The 18,604-nt window shown below is 39.7% G+C and overlaps 2 protein-coding genes across 5 annotated transcripts in view; both read right to left on the reverse strand.

Annotated features, from left to right (window-relative positions):
• dnajc14 (DnaJ (Hsp40) homolog, subfamily C, member 14) overlaps positions 1-18,604 on the reverse strand; it is a 248,787-nt gene that overhangs the window by 133,422 nt on the left and 96,761 nt on the right. The gene's annotated exons all lie outside the window — the stretch shown is intronic.
• The window catches only part of LOC109924857 (signal transducer and activator of transcription 5A-like), a 50,003-nt gene continuing 32,124 nt past the window's right edge, over positions 726-18,604 (reverse strand). Inside the window, exons 11-18 of the mRNA XM_048618874.1 lie at positions 18,346-18,440; positions 17,058-17,194; positions 14,261-14,407; positions 9,833-9,890; positions 8,045-8,176; positions 6,920-7,012; positions 5,586-5,663; positions 726-4,102 (exon numbers count right to left, since the gene is read on the reverse strand). Coding sequence (XP_048474831.1) covers positions 4,012-4,102; positions 5,586-5,663; positions 6,920-7,012; positions 8,045-8,176; positions 9,833-9,890; positions 14,261-14,407; positions 17,058-17,194; positions 18,346-18,440 — 831 coding nt within the window. The 3' untranslated portion in view covers positions 726-4,011. The remainder of the gene's footprint in view (positions 4,103-5,585; positions 5,664-6,919; positions 7,013-8,044; positions 8,177-9,832; positions 9,891-14,260; positions 14,408-17,057; positions 17,195-18,345; positions 18,441-18,604) is intronic.

Here is an 18,604-nt window from a genome sequence, read left to right on the forward strand (position 1 = left end):
GGATTTATCTATCTTTTTGCTCTTTACGATCTCCAGCACCTCCTCTTCTGTAATGCGGACTCTTTTCAAGACATCACTATTTATTTCCTAGCCTCCATATCCTTTTCCACAGGAAATACTGACGCAAAATATTCATTTAGGATCTCACCCATCTCCCGTGCTTCCACACAGACAGCCTTGTTGATCTTTAAAGGGCCCTATTCTCTCCCACATTACTCTTTTGCTCTGCATCTTCTTGTTGAAGATCTTTGGATTCTCCCCTACACGTTAGGAAGGAGGGCTTTGTAGGGGTCAGTAGAGCAGGGTTCATTGTTATCATTTCCAACACTTAGGTCAATGCTAGATGGTCCAGCTGGTTTAATTTTTCTTTGGGATTTCATAGTGGTTTGATACAACAAGTGGCCATTTCAGAGGGCAGTTAGGAGTCAACCACATTGCTGTGGTTGGACCAGGTAAGGAGGACCGATTTCCTCCCCTACTACAATGGCTTCACTGTCACCATTAGACTAGATTTTAAATTCCAGATTTAATTATTAAATTCAAATTTCATCACCTGCAGTCACGGGATTTACGTCCCATTAGCCTGGGGCTCCGAATTACTACTGCAATGACATTACCACTTTGCTACTGTCGCCTCTTTACTGGGATGAAATAAGAGGACAAATAGAAGGGTGGGAATATTTCTTCAAAATCAAATTGATGGCAAAAAGAAGACAGACATGTTGCATTTTCTAAAAGCTAGGGTTTTTATTCTCAGCTTTTATACACGCTAGCATCATTCACTAATTCCTGTGCCTTAAAACAGCAAGTGGAAATGGAAAAAACAAAACAGAATGAGTTACATCACCGATACAGAAAACAAGATACAGTCAAACCGCATTAATAATAAAGTGAAAAAGCACCTAGTTTATGACTTTTATAGGGTTAAGATCCACAAAATTCCACTTCAGATTATAATTTCATATATACAGTGGATTACAAAATCTGTATCTTGTGAGAAAAAAAAAATCAAGGAATTACTCCCATGAAGTCTATAGAGGCCAGTATTCCAGAAAGCAAAATTGAAACATGCTAACTCATATGAGCTAATGTAACAATACAAACAGAAACATTTAAAGATCACGCCTTTGCATCAGATTCAGTTTGTATGGATAGGTATGGAGTGGGGCAACCAAGGGGAGGAAAAGGCATGTTCTTCATGGAGGACAGCAAGCCAAGTTTGAATCACTAAAATGTTAAAATAGATGTATATTCTGGATCAGATTACCTCCGAGGACGGGTGAGGATTTATACAGAATATTACCTATCCATTTAATCTCGAGGGTGAGCCTGCCATAAAGTTAGAGTGTACATGCTGTGTGGAATAAGATTAAATGGGCAGGTAGAGTTTATGCTAGAGTAGAATACGCAGGGATTGTGGAGTGGTATTAAAGAGTCATTTATAATTTCATGATCTGTTTTTCCTTTTGTCTAATTTATGTGTACATTACATTAACCAAATAAATTATTTCGTTATAATCAGAAGTGATTTCCACAGAAAAGGCCTTTTGGCCCACTGTCTCTGTACTGGTTCTATGAAAGACTAATTTATGCAGTGCCATTTTCATAGCTCCTCCTCATAATCCTGCACATTCTTCTTTTTCAGATAAGAATTCAATCCCTCGAATGCCTGATGGAACCCACTTCCCCACATACACAGGCAATACATTTCAGAGCCTAACTGCTCACTGTGTGAAAACATTTCTCACATCTCCATTGCTCCTTTTGCTAATTACCTTCAACCTATACTCTCTAGTTTTCAATCCTTTCACGAGTGGGAATGTTTTCTTCCTATCTAATTTGTCCAAACCTCTCATGATTTTGAATACATCTATCAAACCTTCTCTTGTCCAAGTGAAACAATGACAACCTCTCCCATCTCTCTACGTAAAATGAAGGTCCTCATCCCTGGAATCATTTTCATGAATTTTTTTGCACTTTTCTCTAATACAATCACATCTTTCCTAAAGTGCAGCACCCAGAACCCCAAAGATCTATATCACTTATTTACAACAAGACAAGCAAGGGGAGTTCCTGTACAAACCTTTTGCTGGTGTGAAAAACATTGATTAACCACTATTCCATTTCCGGTCAGTCAATTTTGGACCAATGTCTTGTCCTGTTTATTCCATGAATTATTACTTTCTCACTGTTAAATACTAGACATTAAACATTAGACAGCATCCAGATACATAGTTTTCTTGTCAGAGCTTTATTTTTCAACATGCACATTACAAAAATGCAACGAAACTAATTACGTGCTCTCCACATTAATCTATTCACTTCATAGAATTTCATAGAAATTTCTCTAGTGTGGGTGTGGAAACAGGCCATTTGGCCCAACAAGTCCACTGACTCTGTGAAGAGCATCCCACCTACCTACTGTATCCCTGCAATCCACGGCTAATCCACCTAACCTACGCATCCCGAGATGCTGGGCAATTTAGCATGGCCAATCCACCCTAACCTGCACAGCTTTGGAGTGTGGGAGGAAACCCACGCAGACATGGGGAGAATGTGCAAACTCCACATGGACAGTCGCCCGAGGCTGGAATTGAATTTGGGTCCCTGGCGCTGTGGAGCAGCAGTGCTAACCACTGAGCCACCGTGACACGACTTGTTCACTTATTCTATTTGGTTTCAGGCATCCCTGTCAGACCCTACTAAACAATAACCTCAAGCCTGTTGTGAGGCACTTTAATCTCAAAGTATCCTAACTTGCAATGGAGCCTGTTCCAATAGGGCACTTGAAAATATCCTCTATGCAGGTGTACCAATTTTAACATCTGAATAACACTGCAAAGTGAATGTGCATAACATAATATTGCCATAATTCTGCTGAAAAACCAATTTAGCACAATGATTTTAAAAAAGGTATCTTTACCCATTAAATTGATTTCTTCAAAAACATTGGTCCTGCAAAATTTGAAAAACAATCACCGTAAAAGGACCTGGTCATTGCCTCAATCTTCTGCAGCAGATTCTGTTCTACCAGCTGTTTCTAAAACTACATTGCTAAATTTATTACCATTCTCAATTTCAGATTATTAAACTTTTTAAAATACACAGGGAAATTTGAAACTTTGGATTTTTGATTAATTGCAAATACACTACAATATTTACTTAGAAAAAACTGCTTATTTGCACTACAGTGTGACTGTCAATAGATGGGGAACTATTTCAGGCTAGGAGAAATTGCATTGCTTTGAATTGTCTTGTTAATTTCAATCAAATACCACATAAAATACTACATTTCCACTTTGCATTATCTGCGATACTTAATTCAATTTTTTTGTACAAACACAAGTCATCAGTAAAATATTATGCAGATTTGCTAGGTGCTATAAAAACACATCAGCTTGTGTTAGCTACTTAAAATTAATAGATCTCAAACTCTCAGCCTACAACAACTTCTCAGTACATGAAGTCAATTTTCAGTCTTACAAACTTGTTTACTTCACTCTGGACTAAATTGAGCTGACATCTTATAGGAATCATTAATACATTGGATTTAAGCAGATTTGATTCTACCAAGTTTCCTACACTAACAAAAATTTATGTTCAATTTCATTTCCATTTTAAATACCCAAGGTCTCCAAACATTCCAACTGTTTCTTCAGCCATGTATGAACAAAATTGCCTGCCCTCCACTCAGCATCTCCACACAAAAATGCTGTTGAAATTGAGAAGCTAGCATCAACATTTCTGTTGCACCAGGCACCACAAGGAGGTAGATATTTCCCTCACTGGGAAAGACAGGAAATTTGTCTATTAAAACAGTTGGTTAGATTGGTTGGTTGGTTAAACAGCAAATCGCTCTTATTTTGCAGTTTGTACAGGAAAATGCAAAAAAAAAGTGAACAGAAATCTTAGCTCAAAAGTTCACAATTGACAAAATTAACCCTTTTTGTGACAAACAGCCGCCTGCATAACTTGGCATTTGAGAATCTTCTTTCCTAAGCTGACAGGCATTTAAAACTCAGTTGAATTTACGAGAGACATATCCACTGTGTTCAGGAGTGCGTTCAGCTCAAACTCCGAAGGTACCGGAATGTTTTCCATACTAAGAGAGAGGGAAAGAAAACGGACAGTCAGGATTTGACATTACTGCTTCTAGAAGTGGAGTCATGTAGTATTCCAACTATATGCTGTATGTACTATTGAAGTTAATACTCTAGCTTTACTAAGATATGTAAAGTTTATTGCATCAATTTGTCGTACAGAACCCCAAACATATGTGGCACTATACAATAATAGGGTTAGGGCTGAGTTTCAGCTGACAGCTTAGGTCGAAGTTGAGTGAGAGATGTTCAACATGCTTATTGATTTTGAACAATGTAGTTGCTAATAATTTATGGACAGGTGGCTAATGGGGTTAGAGGACCTATGTCAACAACTTGATGTTTGACTGCCTTCACATGGGCATGTTGTGCAGGTGGAGGGATGGGTGGACTGAGCCTTCAGAATGCAGACTACTCCACTAATTGGTACTTCTTCAGCTGCAGGTAGAACCCATGCATTATCTTTTCATGGGGAGGTGATGGCCTAGTGGTATTATCGCTGGACTGTTAATCCAGAGACCCAGATAATATTCTGGGGACCCAGGTTTGAATCTCACCATGGCAGATGGTGGAATTGGAATTCAATGAATATTTGGAATTAAGAATCTAGTGATGACCATGAATCCATTGCCGATTATCAGGAAAAACCCACCTGGTTCACTAATGTGCTTTTAGGGAAGGAACCTGCCATCCTTACCTGGTCTGGCCTACACATAACTCCAGACCCATAGCAATGTGGTTGACTCTTAACTACCCTTTGGGCAATTAGGGATGGGCAATAAATGCTGGCCTACCCAGCAATGCCCTCATCTTGTGAATGAATAAAGAGAAAAAAAAGTTTCCCCAACTGTTATAGAAGAGACTAGTTTCTTGTCACCCCAGCAGTGGGAACCAGTCTAACCTATCAGCTGTATAAATCCTAACGTTTTAGCTGAACTAGACATGGAACTGTCTTTATTTTTAGTATGAAAAATTGCATTTGCACAATGCAGTATATTTCAGAAACATCTGAAAATGCTTCATACATCATAATTTATATAGTGCAGTTACTGTTTATGGGCAGACATGACAACTACTTTGCACATAGCAAAATACTACAAACACACAAGGATGAATAAGTTATTTGTGATCGGATCAAGGAAGGGCTAAGACACCAGTACAAAACCGAAAACAAAAAAGCTATAAAATCAGATACAAGTATTCCTGAGTACTGCATTGAAGAGTCAGCCTAACATTCAGAATAGCGAGAGACTTGGAGGAGGAGCTTGCAGGTGGTCGTGCTCCCATGAATTTTCTGAACCTTGTCCTTTGAGATGGCAGAGGTCTGGTAGGTATTGTCAAAGGAGCATTGGCAAGTTCCTGTGGTGCATCTTGTAGATTGTGCAACCAATGCCAGCTGCTGGTGGAGCGAGTTCAAGTTTAAGGTGGTGAAAGAGGGAACTTTACCTGCAACAAAAGGGATCTAAATATGTTGATCTGGCTCACCCTCTTACAAACTGCTGATCATCGTCAAAATTCATGTCCAAGTCATTCTCACTTCCAAATGAGTTAACGAGATGGCTGCTTTTCCAAAAGAAAGACAAATTATTAGTTAGGTCACATAATATGTTTGTCTTGCTACATGACTCTGAACTCCAAGAACCTGGAGTATGAAAGCAAAGCTTTAAGGGGTCTAACTCCTTACTTAATCTTCAAAATACTGTGACACTATATCAGCTATGGGCTAATGCTGTGATTACCCACACAGAGTTCATGATCTTGGATGTTCAATTCAGAGGAGGGATTAACAGAAGTTAGATATTAAAATATCTCGAGCTGCACAGATCTTAAAGCAGTGAAAGAGAAGCACTGGCTTTTTCTTCCTTAGGAAGTAACAATACTTAAATAAGACAGACATGCTGTCCAAACATTTTGTCGGACTCATCAGGCCAGATGCAAGAAGAAACAATTTACACTCGGTAAGAAGAGGTATGATTAATTGGCAAGTTGACTCCAATTAGTTAAGGCACTGCCATTGGCAGTCTCCCAAGCTTTTTATTTGGAAAAGCCTCCATGCCAGGACATGTTCTTTCTGTTTTCTAAGGACAGAGCCCTGCATGTAAATATATGTAGCAACTACAAGCGAGCTGCATTGCAAGCCCAACTGATGATCTAAATTTGGCTGTGTTAGTACAACCAAGTGCGTTTGGGATTATTTACTAAGTGCTGTCCAACTGCAGAATCACATGTAATGTTGGATACCAAATTTAAGTGTGCAAGCATGGTTAGGTTCATATGCACAGTAATGATTGCTCCCTTTGAAATTTGGTATTTTTGTGATTCTGTCCTGACAACAAGACAAAAAGCTCCATTAACGTCTCTTTTTTCAACAACACTAATTCTGTACTTCCAAGTGACTACTAATAATACTTTGTATAAATCGATCCATACAAATCAGGAGTGTTTCAGGATTCTTACTTGTTAGTTGATCAACAAAAATTGAACACCAACACTGGAGCATTGAAGGAGACCAAGGTTATTAGAAGATCAGAAAAGCCCCAAGGTAGTTAGCTACTATCTTCGTATGCAAAGGAAAGGGCATGCAATTGGAGGGACAGTTGTCCTTAAGCAAGACATCTTCCTTCACCTACAGAAATCCAGTTGAGTTGCACAGAAGGAAATGGAATTCGAGTTAGAGAGAAACAGCCTCGTTGCCCATATCAAGTAAGACTCAGGAAAATTCAGCTCAACACACTCCATTAACATCAGAACAGTTACACTGTGTGAAAAACCCAACTCTAATATTTCCCCAAACCAAAGTCTTCAGAAACAGGACTGACCCCTGAATTGCATTCGTAAAATCGTCATCCTGGTTTGTTGGTAACATCATATTAGGAGGTAATGAAATTGAAGAGTTAACTGCAGCATCACCCCTGTTAGAAGATGACGACAAAAGAATTGTATTTTAATCCAGCACTGATTTAAATTAAAGCTTAAAAAGTAGATAGTTTAAAAGCAAAAGGCTGCTGTTAAATAGAAACAATCCTCTGCTGGACAACCACACATAACTACATATTGTAATGGGAGATCCTGCACTTTTATAAGTTATCACCTAATGTGGTCTGAAAGAATGCCTGAGACCTAAGAAGTGAGAGAACACGTGCTGGATATATGAGTTAAAATTAATTGGGGAAGAAAAGTAAAAGGTAAAATCATCATGGTCCTACCAGACCATAGGGCTTCTCTCTCATTAGAAGGGAGGTGACAGGAGAGGTTCAGAAGGCAGGACCTTCTTGGTAACCTCAGGCAGTGTAGGAATTGAACCCACGATATAGGTGGTTCTCTGCATCACTGACCAGCCCTCCGATTGGGTGTTAAATGTGGGGAGCTAGAAACTAGTAGGAAGAGAGTTTTATGGAATGTGGCTAACTGAAGTGAAGTGCTCAGTGAATTCTGTTTAAATAGTTATTTTTTGGAGTATAACATTATACCATATATTGCACTTCTACCAAAAGTGATGTGACTTTCTGCAATTTGTTCATCTTTCAAATTTGGAACACTTACAACAACACTGGCAAATGTGTAGGTGGGGCTAGATTTAATGGGGCACTAAAGACTATCCACCTCCCTTCCCCTCAGTGACTAAGAGATGCTAGGGATGGTGGAAACAGGGGAAAGAACAATTGCCATGCAGCATTTACTGGTCAAGTGATTGTTAATAGACTGCAGGCAGGGCAGCTATCTCCTCAGATAAATCCTAGAAATGATGGAAAGGTAACAGACGCCAGTGCAAGTGAGGACAGAAAATTACTTTGAGTGAAAGGAAGAGAACTAGTACAAAGAAAGTGAAGAGAATTAGCGAAAAAAAGAGGAAAGAATTGCTAATTAAGAAAAACATGTATGCTGAGAATGGACATTCAACTAAATTTGATAACACCAGTTCTTAAAACAACTTCTACACTTACTTATCATAGCTGATGTTACTTGGATTGCATGGAACCTGTGGCCACCCTGGCATTTCAGGCATTGTACACGCCACACAAGACTGCGACACTGGTGAGGGGACCATGGGTTGCGCCACCACTTGTGTTTGTTCACTGACATAAAATGTAAAAACAAATGATCATTCAGCATAGTGTTTGTCTGGTGGCACAGGAAAGGCTCATGCACAAGAAAATGGCAAGTAGGTTATAGTGAGACTCAAGGGATGACATGAATCAAGTCATGCTGTTGACTACACCCATTGCAGGCTAGAACAAATGAACAACTTTGGAGTGATTATGAGGCAGTAATTTCAATGAAGAGTTCAGATGATGCTATTAATAGTTATTTATAACAGTTACTTAACACTGCAGGTTAAATCACAGATTTGAACCGTTTCTTACACAGAAATGTGTGGAGTCAGGCAGTCGAAACGTTTACAATAGTTAAAAGATTCAATAAGGTAGATTGGGAGAAGTGATCGCCTTTGGTGGTCCAGACCAAGGGAGCATAATTTTAAAATTAACAGCTAGGGTGCTCAAGATTGATGTCAGGAAACATCTTTTCACACAAAGGGTAATGAAGATTTGGAACTGTCTTGCTTAAAAAAAAACTGCAAATACTGGTGGGAGCGAGTGCGTGAGAGATGAGTTGTGGGGGTGAAGTGAACAGGTAGAGCATATGAAATTGAGGTTCATATCAACTGTGATCTAATTGAGTTGCAGAACAGGCACAATGGTCTTCTCCTGGGAGGCAAGGCAACAATAGCAGCTAAGATCTAAGATGTTGGAAGTGGAAAAATTAAAACTCAATCATTCCCTGCCAATTGGATGGCTAAGCATGGCAATGAAGTACAGACAGCAACTATGGAGAAGAAGTGTTGACAGTAAATGGCAGGATTCAATGTGTCAAAAGCTGCAGAGTGTTCATGGGACGGCAGGAACATAGTCACAATTACAGAATATTGTTGGTAATTTTGCTTAAAAGTTTTTTGATGATATGGTAAGGAGCTGAAAACCAATGAAAGATTTAAATGTGCATTTGGGGAGCTGACAACATATGCAAAGACTTTAGAGGCAAAAAAGGACATTGGTGATGTGGCATAATTTGCTCGGACAGAAATGGTTGAGAATGGGATTTTGACTGGTGGTAGTGACAACAGTTTGGAAAAAGGGAAGGATATAGCATGCAAGTAAAAGAACAGAGTTACGATATCAGTTAGCATGATAGACAGGCTTGTTGGGCTGAATGGTCTACTCCTGTTCCTATCAGAGTGAACTACTAGGATGACAGATATGAAGACCTTTATTTAAAAATTAGAGGCAAAGTCAAAGATTAAGATGACAGAGTGGTTTAGCAAATGGACAGCTGCAACAGGATCACAGGACAAAGGAAGGCAAAAAGATTAGGCTGTTATTAGTGGTTTAGGGGACAAACAGGAAGTACATGGATGTAAGTGATGAGGGATATTAGGAAGTGGTTAGAAATGCCCTGGTCAGTGACTGATACCTTCAGAAGTTAAAGGATTCAGAAGATGGCTGTCAACATGAGTAAGAGAGTCAGAGGAGGCAGATATTTGCTGGATGTCAGTTAGGAGATGGAAACGGGAAGTGTACTTATAATTCCGCAGCATACCCGAGGCTCCCTGTCATGAGTGCACATTTAGATCATTGGCCTTCTAGTCTGTACGTATTTTCTGCCCAGGTATACTTCACTCACTAAAATTAGCAAAAGTCAAAAAAATTAGGCCTCACGTGGTTGTCTTCACTTACCCATTCACTGTAGTTTTTACTCCAGCATGGAGATACCCATCTTTTCCCTTCACTTCCTCTGCGGAAAATAAAACAAAAACAAGATGCTTTGCTAGTTTATCCTGAATATATTCAGCAACAAAACCCAAGAGTCTTTCAAAGATTTTTCTTTAACTATCGATCACTCAAGTGTTAAACTAGACACCACCAAGTCAAGTAGGGATGATATTCATACACTTGACTCTGAATTTCTTAAGTGCAATTTAAAATCATACAAATTAATTTTGGAACATAGGAGCCTGAGTAGCCCACTCAGCCCCATGCACATTCTGTAATTCAATTTTGAATAAGGCTGATCTGTATTTCAACTCCATTTACTTGCCTAGGCACTAAATTCCTCAACATTTTTGTCCTTACAAAAAAACAAAAAAATTCTCCAAACAATTGGCAACATCGATTATAGTCATGACTGCCATCTCCCATCGCTGCTGATGCAATTATAAGCCACACTCTTGCTCCTAATTCATATGTTCACATTAATGTAACCCAGTGCAGGCACAAGAATACTTAAATCTTTAGTCAGAAGAAATAATTACACAATAAAGAACTGGGAGGGAAATCAACTATTTGTCACCATACACATAGGCCCAGCAATGGCAGACATTTTCATTCATTTTGTATGGAGCTCTTTTCTGAAAGAAAATGATGTATAACCTATTTTTGTAAATCAGTGGAAGTTGGTTGACTACTGATTTACACTCAGCACACTGCAAGTGGAGACTGAATCAATTGCTTTGGAAATTTAGGACTCACTTTTCAAGCACTTGCCCTATTTCTACTGGAAAATGGGACAGGAAGCAAATATACTTCAAGAAACAAACGTTACTATTGGGCACCTGAGGCACCTCACCTGACCCTCGACTTAATTTGAGTAGGCCTTGAAATGAGTGGCCTGACAAATTGGCAGGAGCTTTACTTCAATAATTAAATTGGCGTCACAAGCCCACGTCAACATACATGCGCTATGTTTGCTCTGCCTGTTGCTCCTATACAATTTGGATTGACTTAAAGAACGCCCTTAAAAAGGGACCACTGCAGATTTTGCCAAATTCATGCCAGGATTTATTTTTGCTCCCCCTTCCACTTCCTCAAAGAACTGAATTATCAGCCAATGTGGTGCAGGGGCTTGCTGTTTTTCCACCCTCCCTAACCAGCAAGAACATCCGATTAGCATGTAGCCAGTGGGAGTGCCAAATCAGGTCTTGCCTTGAAACTCTCACAGAATAACCATGGACTAGGAAAAGTAGGCCGTTCAGCCTCTCAGATCTGTTGTGTTATTTCGTAAGATTTAGTTGACTGGTCTAATTAGAGCCATAAATTCAAATTCCCACCTACCTGTAAGAAATAGGAACAGGAGTAGGCTGTTCAGCCCTCCTCCATTCAACAGGATTGTGGCTGATCCGACAGTTCTCACATCCACTTTCCTGCCCTTTCCCCAGAACGCTCGATTCCCCAAACAATCAGTAATCTCGCCCAGCCTTAAATATACAAAAGGACTCTTCCCCCACAGCTCTCTGTGGCAAGAAGATCCAAAGACTCAATGCGGAAGAAATTCCTCCTTGTCTCAGTCTTAAATTGGCTCCCCTTTATTCGGAGACTGTGCCCTCTGGTCCTAGACTCTCCAATGAGGGAGAACATCCTCTCAGCATTGACCCTGTCAAGCCCCTTAAGAATCCTCTATGCTACAATGAGATCACCTTTCACACTCCCGATAATCTTTCGCACCTTTGTTTACCTTGCGCCTTAAAAGCGGATTTACTCTTAAATTTGTACTCTTCATTCCCTCCTGTCACAGGGTCTGTTTATCATTTCCTGTAATAATACCTTTCTGTTTTGTCTCATCTCTAACCCTTTGATTTACCACATCTTCCAAAATTTGATCCCTTGCTCCCACTACTTAGTTTAAAATCTTCTGTGATAAGACTTGCAAAGAACACATGCTCAGCTCAGTTCAAATAGAGACTGTCCCAGTGATCCCAAGTACTGGTGCCAGCACCCAAGAACCAGAGCTACTACTGCCACACTAGCTACACATTAATCTCAGAAGCAGGCATGTCTTATTGCAGTTATACAGGGTATTGGTGACACCACACCAAGAGTATTAGGTGCAGTTTTGGTCTCCCTACCTAAGAAAGAGTATGCTTGCCAAAGACAGTATACAGTAGGAGGTTCACTGGGCTGATCCAAGGGATGGTAGGATTGTCCTATGAAGAGAGATTTGCTTTACTTGACCTGTATTCATTACAGTTTAGTAGGATGCGAGGGGATCTGATTGAAATGTATAAAATTCTAATAGGGCTGACAGATTAGATGCAGGGAAGATGTTAACCCGTGGTTGGGGAGTCTAGAATCAGGGTACACCCAGTCTCAGGATACAAGGTAGGCCATTTAGGACTGAGATGAGGAAACATTTCTTCACTCAGAAGGTGGCCAACCTGCAGGATTTGCTACCACACAAGGCTGTGATGGGTCACAGTACATTCAAGAAAGAGACTGATCAATTTTTAAGATATTAAAAGGCATCAAGAGAATGGAGAGAAAGCAGAAATATTGCATTGAGAGGGGGGATTGGCAAATGTTATTGAACGGTGGAGCAGGCACAAAAGGGCCAAATGGCCTAGTCTTGCTCTTTGCTTCTAGTTTCCATGACCATAATTAGATTTGCACATGGCTCAGGTGACAACACAGAAAATTCAGATTAAGACCTTTGAGATTCTTAATTTGGTTCTTAGCCTCTCATACGAACTATGTAGAATATCGTTCTTTGTCCTGCCGATGTCATTGGTACCTACATGGACCACAATGACGAAATCTTCCCCTCCCACTCCAAGTTTCTCTCCAGCCCTGAGCAGATATCCTGAAGCCTGGCACTGGGCAGCAACACAACCATTTGGACCCATGCTATTTACTGCTGAGAATGACATCAATCACTGACTATATTGTCCCTAAATGCACCCCTTAAATGCTTCTATACCACTGTGCCATTGTCAGTTAGTTCATCTACTGTGCAATCCCCATACTCATTCAAATGGGCTGAAAAGAGCTTTGAAAGTGTTGGACAATTGCAAAGACACAGATCCTGCATTCATATCCTCTGGGTCCCCTTATTTGTCTCACTCAGTCCCTCTCCTACCCCTTGGACACTGACCAAATCAGAAAACCCTATGTTAACAGTTGCAACTGCCTCCCGTTACAAAGAATCTAGGTAACTCTCTCTCCCTGACATAGTGCTTATATTCAGCCTCCAATTCAAATGGAGCTAAAACTGCTCAAACTTTAAACATTTCCTGTAGACGTGTTTGTCTCGGATCAAACTGATATCCAGGAGTTCCTGCATGCTGCAGCTATGAAGCGTCACTTTGTCCTACTATCCTGTGTTCTAACTAGCTACTTCATTACTGTGTTTCATTATATATTTAAGATCTAAAAAAAAACTCACCACTAATTCCATATTTTGAACCTTAGGAATAGAAGAAATCTTAGTCACTTACCAGATAACATTGCCTCTAGTACTTCAAGAACCAATTCCTGAAGGTCAATATTGTTAGAAAAAGTAAAAGCAAAGGAACACATCTTTCCCTTCTTCCCCCAACCCTCATCACTGTATTTCTAGTCACACTCCAGTATTAAGTTGGCTAGTTTCATACACTCCTAACATTAACAGCCTACCTGACCCAGTTAGAGGGGAACTGGCTTTAGCTTCTTTAACTAATTCCAACTTCCTATCAGAGTACACTTTGTTAAAATGAGGCTCTTGTGGTGCAGTGGTAATGTCTCTAACTCGGAGGCAGGAGACCTGGTTCAAGTTCCACCTGCTCTGGGAGGTGTGCAAGAACATCACCCAACAGGTTGGTTAGAAAATATCGACACCTTGTTAAAATCTTGCTCAAGGCTGGGAACTTTTCAATTTGAACTGCAAATTTCACAGTTCAGACTTGTACAAAAGATTAAAAATCCTCTTACCACCAACGGCCAGTGTTCAGTTCTGCAAATGAGACTGCAACTCCTGTTGCCACCCAATTAATGCATCAAACAAAAATTGCCCCCTTAAAATTTAATAGCAAAAACGTAACTACCATCAGATTTTTGTTAAACAGCACTTTGAACAATGTAGAGCAGGAGGTGCTAAGTTTGCTGCAAGCTGTGCATTGTTCTCCCATCAATAATATCAAAGCAACCCTCATTACCCTGCAGTATAACCACACTAAACTAATTAGTGATTTGCAACCCAACTGTACACAGCTTAACATAAGATTCTTAACAACAACAAAACAAAGTTGCTGGAAAAGCTCAGCAGGTCTGGCAGCATCTGTGAAGGAGAAAACAGAGTTAACGTTTCGGGTCCGGTGACCCTTCCTCAAAACTCAGAATAAGATTCTTAATACCTACTTGTGTAGTACTTTTTGAAGGCTTCATCTTTGGGTCTGCTGGGATACAGATAAAGCAGACGTTCAATATCTCGGACACGATCTCCCAGCGATCGAATAGTTAAATCCTTTGTAGTGAAAGGCTGAACATTGTACACCTGTCTGCCACCTAAAACAAAAGGACACAAACAAACAAACAGTCAGGCCAAAGCAACACATAAATCGGATGGGGAAATTTTCCACGCTGTTGTCTGTACAGTTCAACACTTGAATTGCACGATCAACAAATAGTCAAAACAAAGACAAAAAAGGTTTTGATTGAAACATCTCAGCAATTTGGACCACATAATACTGCTGCTTCGCTTATCTTTAAGGAAGTACACCAATCAGCAATATAAATACAAATCAATCAAAAAAAAACGAAGGAGCCTGAAGCTAAACAAAAAATTCGTAACTAATTCAAAAATATTTTTTGCATGGGTCTTCACTTCCTAGCACTATGCATGGAGACACCTCATCTGAAGGTAAACTGGATAATCTTGAGTCACTTAAACGTTTCCATGATAGCACAAAGCTATATTTTGAACATTCAAATACAGATAGGCCTTATAACATTGAGGTTGTTGACTTGCTTGCCGAGCTGGCTTGTTTTCATTCAGACGTTTCGTCACCATGCTAGGTAACATCGTCAGTGAGGCCTCCGTTGAAGCAATGTTGTTCTGTTCCGCTTGGAATTTATACTGTCTGGTCCGTTGTGGTGAGTAGTGTCATTTCCAGTTTTGTTCTGTATGGGTTTGTATATGGAGTCCAATTCTACGTGTTTGTTGATTGCATTCCATGCCTCTAGGAATTCCCACAATGCAATCAACAAACACTGGGTCCAATTCTACGTGTTTGTTGATTGTATTATGGGAATTCCTAGAGGCATGGTTCTCAACCCATAATGCAATCAACACACACAGAATTGGACCCCATATACAAACCCATATAGAACAAAAACCGGAAATGACACTACTCACCATAATAGACCAAACAGTATAAATTCCAAGCAGAGCAGAACAACATTGCTTCAACGGAGGCCTCACTGACGATGTTACCTAGCATGGTGACGAAACGTCTGAATGAAAACAAGCCAGCTCGGGAAGCAAGTCAACAACCTCACCCACAACTTGAGCTATAAATCTTTGCTAAAACCTCATAACATTGTCCCATTTAACAGGATTCTGCTTTAACATTAAAATTAATGGGGCCTGCAATTTCAAACATCACAAGATTCATTTTGATGTTTCCTTCATGATCTGCCAAACCCGCATCAAAGTTTCAACCACTGAGTGCACCAAACACAAAGTGTTTCTCCTGTCAGTAAGCAGTTGCACCACGATGATTGCAAAGCGGCTTCTTCAACCCTAGAGCCTATGGGGCTCAATATCTCTGTACATAACAAGGATCCAGCTGCATGAGGCTTAAAGCAGCTTCCCTGATCTGATGCCAGAATTCCAATGTGATTGAAAATCAGCCATAAGAGCCAGGAGCAGTTTTGTCAGCTTAAAAGAAAGAATGGGGATTGTAAAAGTCCCAGCACTTCTGCAGCACCAGAATTCACATTCAACAATTAAAGGAATGGATGTGCTACTGGGGAAGAATTCCAGCAAATCACTGGTTGGCTGAAGGAGCAGCAATTGATAGCCATTGATATAGGAAATAGGAAAATACGCTGGCAATGGAGAAGAAAGGGTTCACGTAATTCAGCAAGGATCGAGGTGATGGGGATGTGAGTAGTGACATTTGAGCTCAGTGCTCTATAAAAAAAGTGTAAGCAGGATGCACTCTAAGTATAGTTAAATTTTCTCTTGTATATTTTAAATTTCTTTTACCTTCAAGGTTATTTCATTCTGCCAAGCATTTCAACTTACTCAGCTGAGTGTTAGAATTTTTTTTCCTGAAATGACCTACAAAATCCAATTCCAGCTTCCATGCCAACTCCCATGGAAACTGTTGATTCACTTAAGTTATCATTTTCAGGAATGGAACCACTAAGTGAGGAACACCTGTACTTACATCCTCAATGTAAACTGGGAACATTCATTTCTACAGTGCTTCACAATTAGGGAAAATGACTGAAGGCTTTATTGGAAATGTAGCTTTTAAGATTATTTCTGAAGGTGGAGAGATGTAGCCAGGATGAACAGCAAGCTAATATGCATTTAAGTTCGACCACCAATGGTAGAATGGAGAGAAACAGATACACACAAAGTTGGAACAACAGAGAAATGGGTCTAGAAAAGGTTGAAGAGGTAGCGATGGGGATGGAGACCATGGAGAGTTCAAATATGGGAAGTTTGAAACTGATGCAGACACACTGGGTGTCAATTGAGGATGCAGGGACTAGAGGGCTCTTTTCAGTTCGGTCTCCAGTTTAACACAACACCACTCAAACATTCTGTACTTTTTTTTGTTATAGAGGTCCATGTTCTTTCTGGATTTCTCAGACTTGTAATTTAATTTCAAAATGTCCCAATTATCTCAATCATAAGCAGTCCCAGTGTACTTTGACTTGCAGTATATTGAATAGGGGACCCAAAATTATAAATGATTGGGCCCTCTTGTGGTGCAGTGGTAGTGTCCCTACCCCTGGACTGAGACACCTGGGTTCAATCCCACCTGCTCCAGAGATGTGCAATGACGTCTTGGAACAGGTCGATTAGAAAAATAGGTGGAGTTAAAAAAAAATTGGGTAAATATATCCAAAAGGTTATTCAATAGATACAGATTTATAATTTTTAAGATAGAAGTGGTGTAAGAAGCAGAAAAATTGATACCTTTCTCAGAGTCATCAATCCATGCTATTGTAATGCCTCCAATCTCAGAATCACTAAAGCGCAGCAAAAAGGTCCCATTTACTCGTTGATTAAGCAGTCTGTTGGCATACTGCTTACTTACAAAACCGAGGATTAATCTGCAAATAAAAGGTAAGTATAGTGAATGCACTTTTCAGCAAATCCCTTCCCAGGGATCACAGTAAGGGTACGAAGTCAAGTAGGTAAATCCTTCAGTACGTTGTATCCGTACTAGTTTGCAACATTGTATGCAGATAGAAAAATTCCACTTCCACATTCACATTGTCCTAACTGTCAATGCTTAAACATTTTGAATATCAGCAGCTGAACCAGGTACATTTATCATTAACATCCAAAGTTAGTCTGAATCTTTATTAGCAGAATTTTATTAGTTACAATATCACCATCTCTCTGCAATATTAAATCATGTCCAATTCATTGTGTTTTCACAATTATATACTTCAATAACAAGAAAATAACTGGCTGACCCTGATTATATGACAATCTGGCCCAATGTAACACTTATTTTTTGATTAGTAGAGAAACAGAATGAGACTCAAAATGTATTTCTTCACCTCTGAGGGATTTGGTCTTGATTACCAATACAGAGAATATGTTCCAACCAATTATCATTTTATCTAAAGATGGCATTTGTATGTTAAAGTTCTACTAGTTTAATGCTGCCCACTTACAGTCATGGAATTGGAATGAGGTTTTATTTTGAGGGATTGTTTCTCTGAACTATGTCATCATTGCCCATCAACATCACTTCATGTGCATTGTGTGTCAATGTACATGCAAGTCATTTGATGTCAGGACATATCAGCACCACGTTGTGGAAGAACTTTAAGCATGCACCAAAGACAGAGCTAGTGGGACAGACAGAGCTGAGTTTCAGGAGTGATGTGGGCGAGAGAGTATTATGTAATTTAATTAATGCATTTGTTATATTTGGCAATTTATTTATTTTTGCAAGTTATTTCAGCTAGTAATGCAGCATTACCCAACATGATCCAGTATTTCATCTAAACTAGTTTTGCCAAGCAAGAAAGTATCAGCTGAAACCCAACACTAGCTTAACATCAATTCCTATGGGAACCCATGATCCACTTAAAAACAGGATTCTCAGGAACACAACTGCAACTTTAAGTGAGGACAACCTATATTTGAACAAAGATGTTTGAGGCCAACACCACAAAATTAGCATCTACTAGTCCATCTGCACACAGACGAACTGCTCAAATCAACTAATATCAACTAAAATTCCTACCCATTATTCCAGTAATCCTTCAGGTGTTTCTTTGTGAGCTCCATCACACCATCAAACCATTGCCAAAATGTAAAGGTTCTTCCGGGGAGATTTTCCTGGAAGAATTAAAAACGGAGTCATAGTCATTGGGAAAAAAAAAACTAGACACATTAGGATAATAAACTTGGGGCATGGATATTTTCCTGTAATTCATCAAGATCCACTCCAGGCTACTTGTCACGTACTTCTAAGTTTCACAATGCTGCTGCTTGGAAGCAGA

Source organism: Rhincodon typus, chromosome 41, assembly GCF_021869965.1.
Source record: "Rhincodon typus isolate 14 chromosome 41, sRhiTyp1.1, whole genome shotgun sequence".
Lineage (NCBI taxonomy): Eukaryota > Metazoa > Chordata > Chondrichthyes > Orectolobiformes > Rhincodontidae > Rhincodon > Rhincodon typus.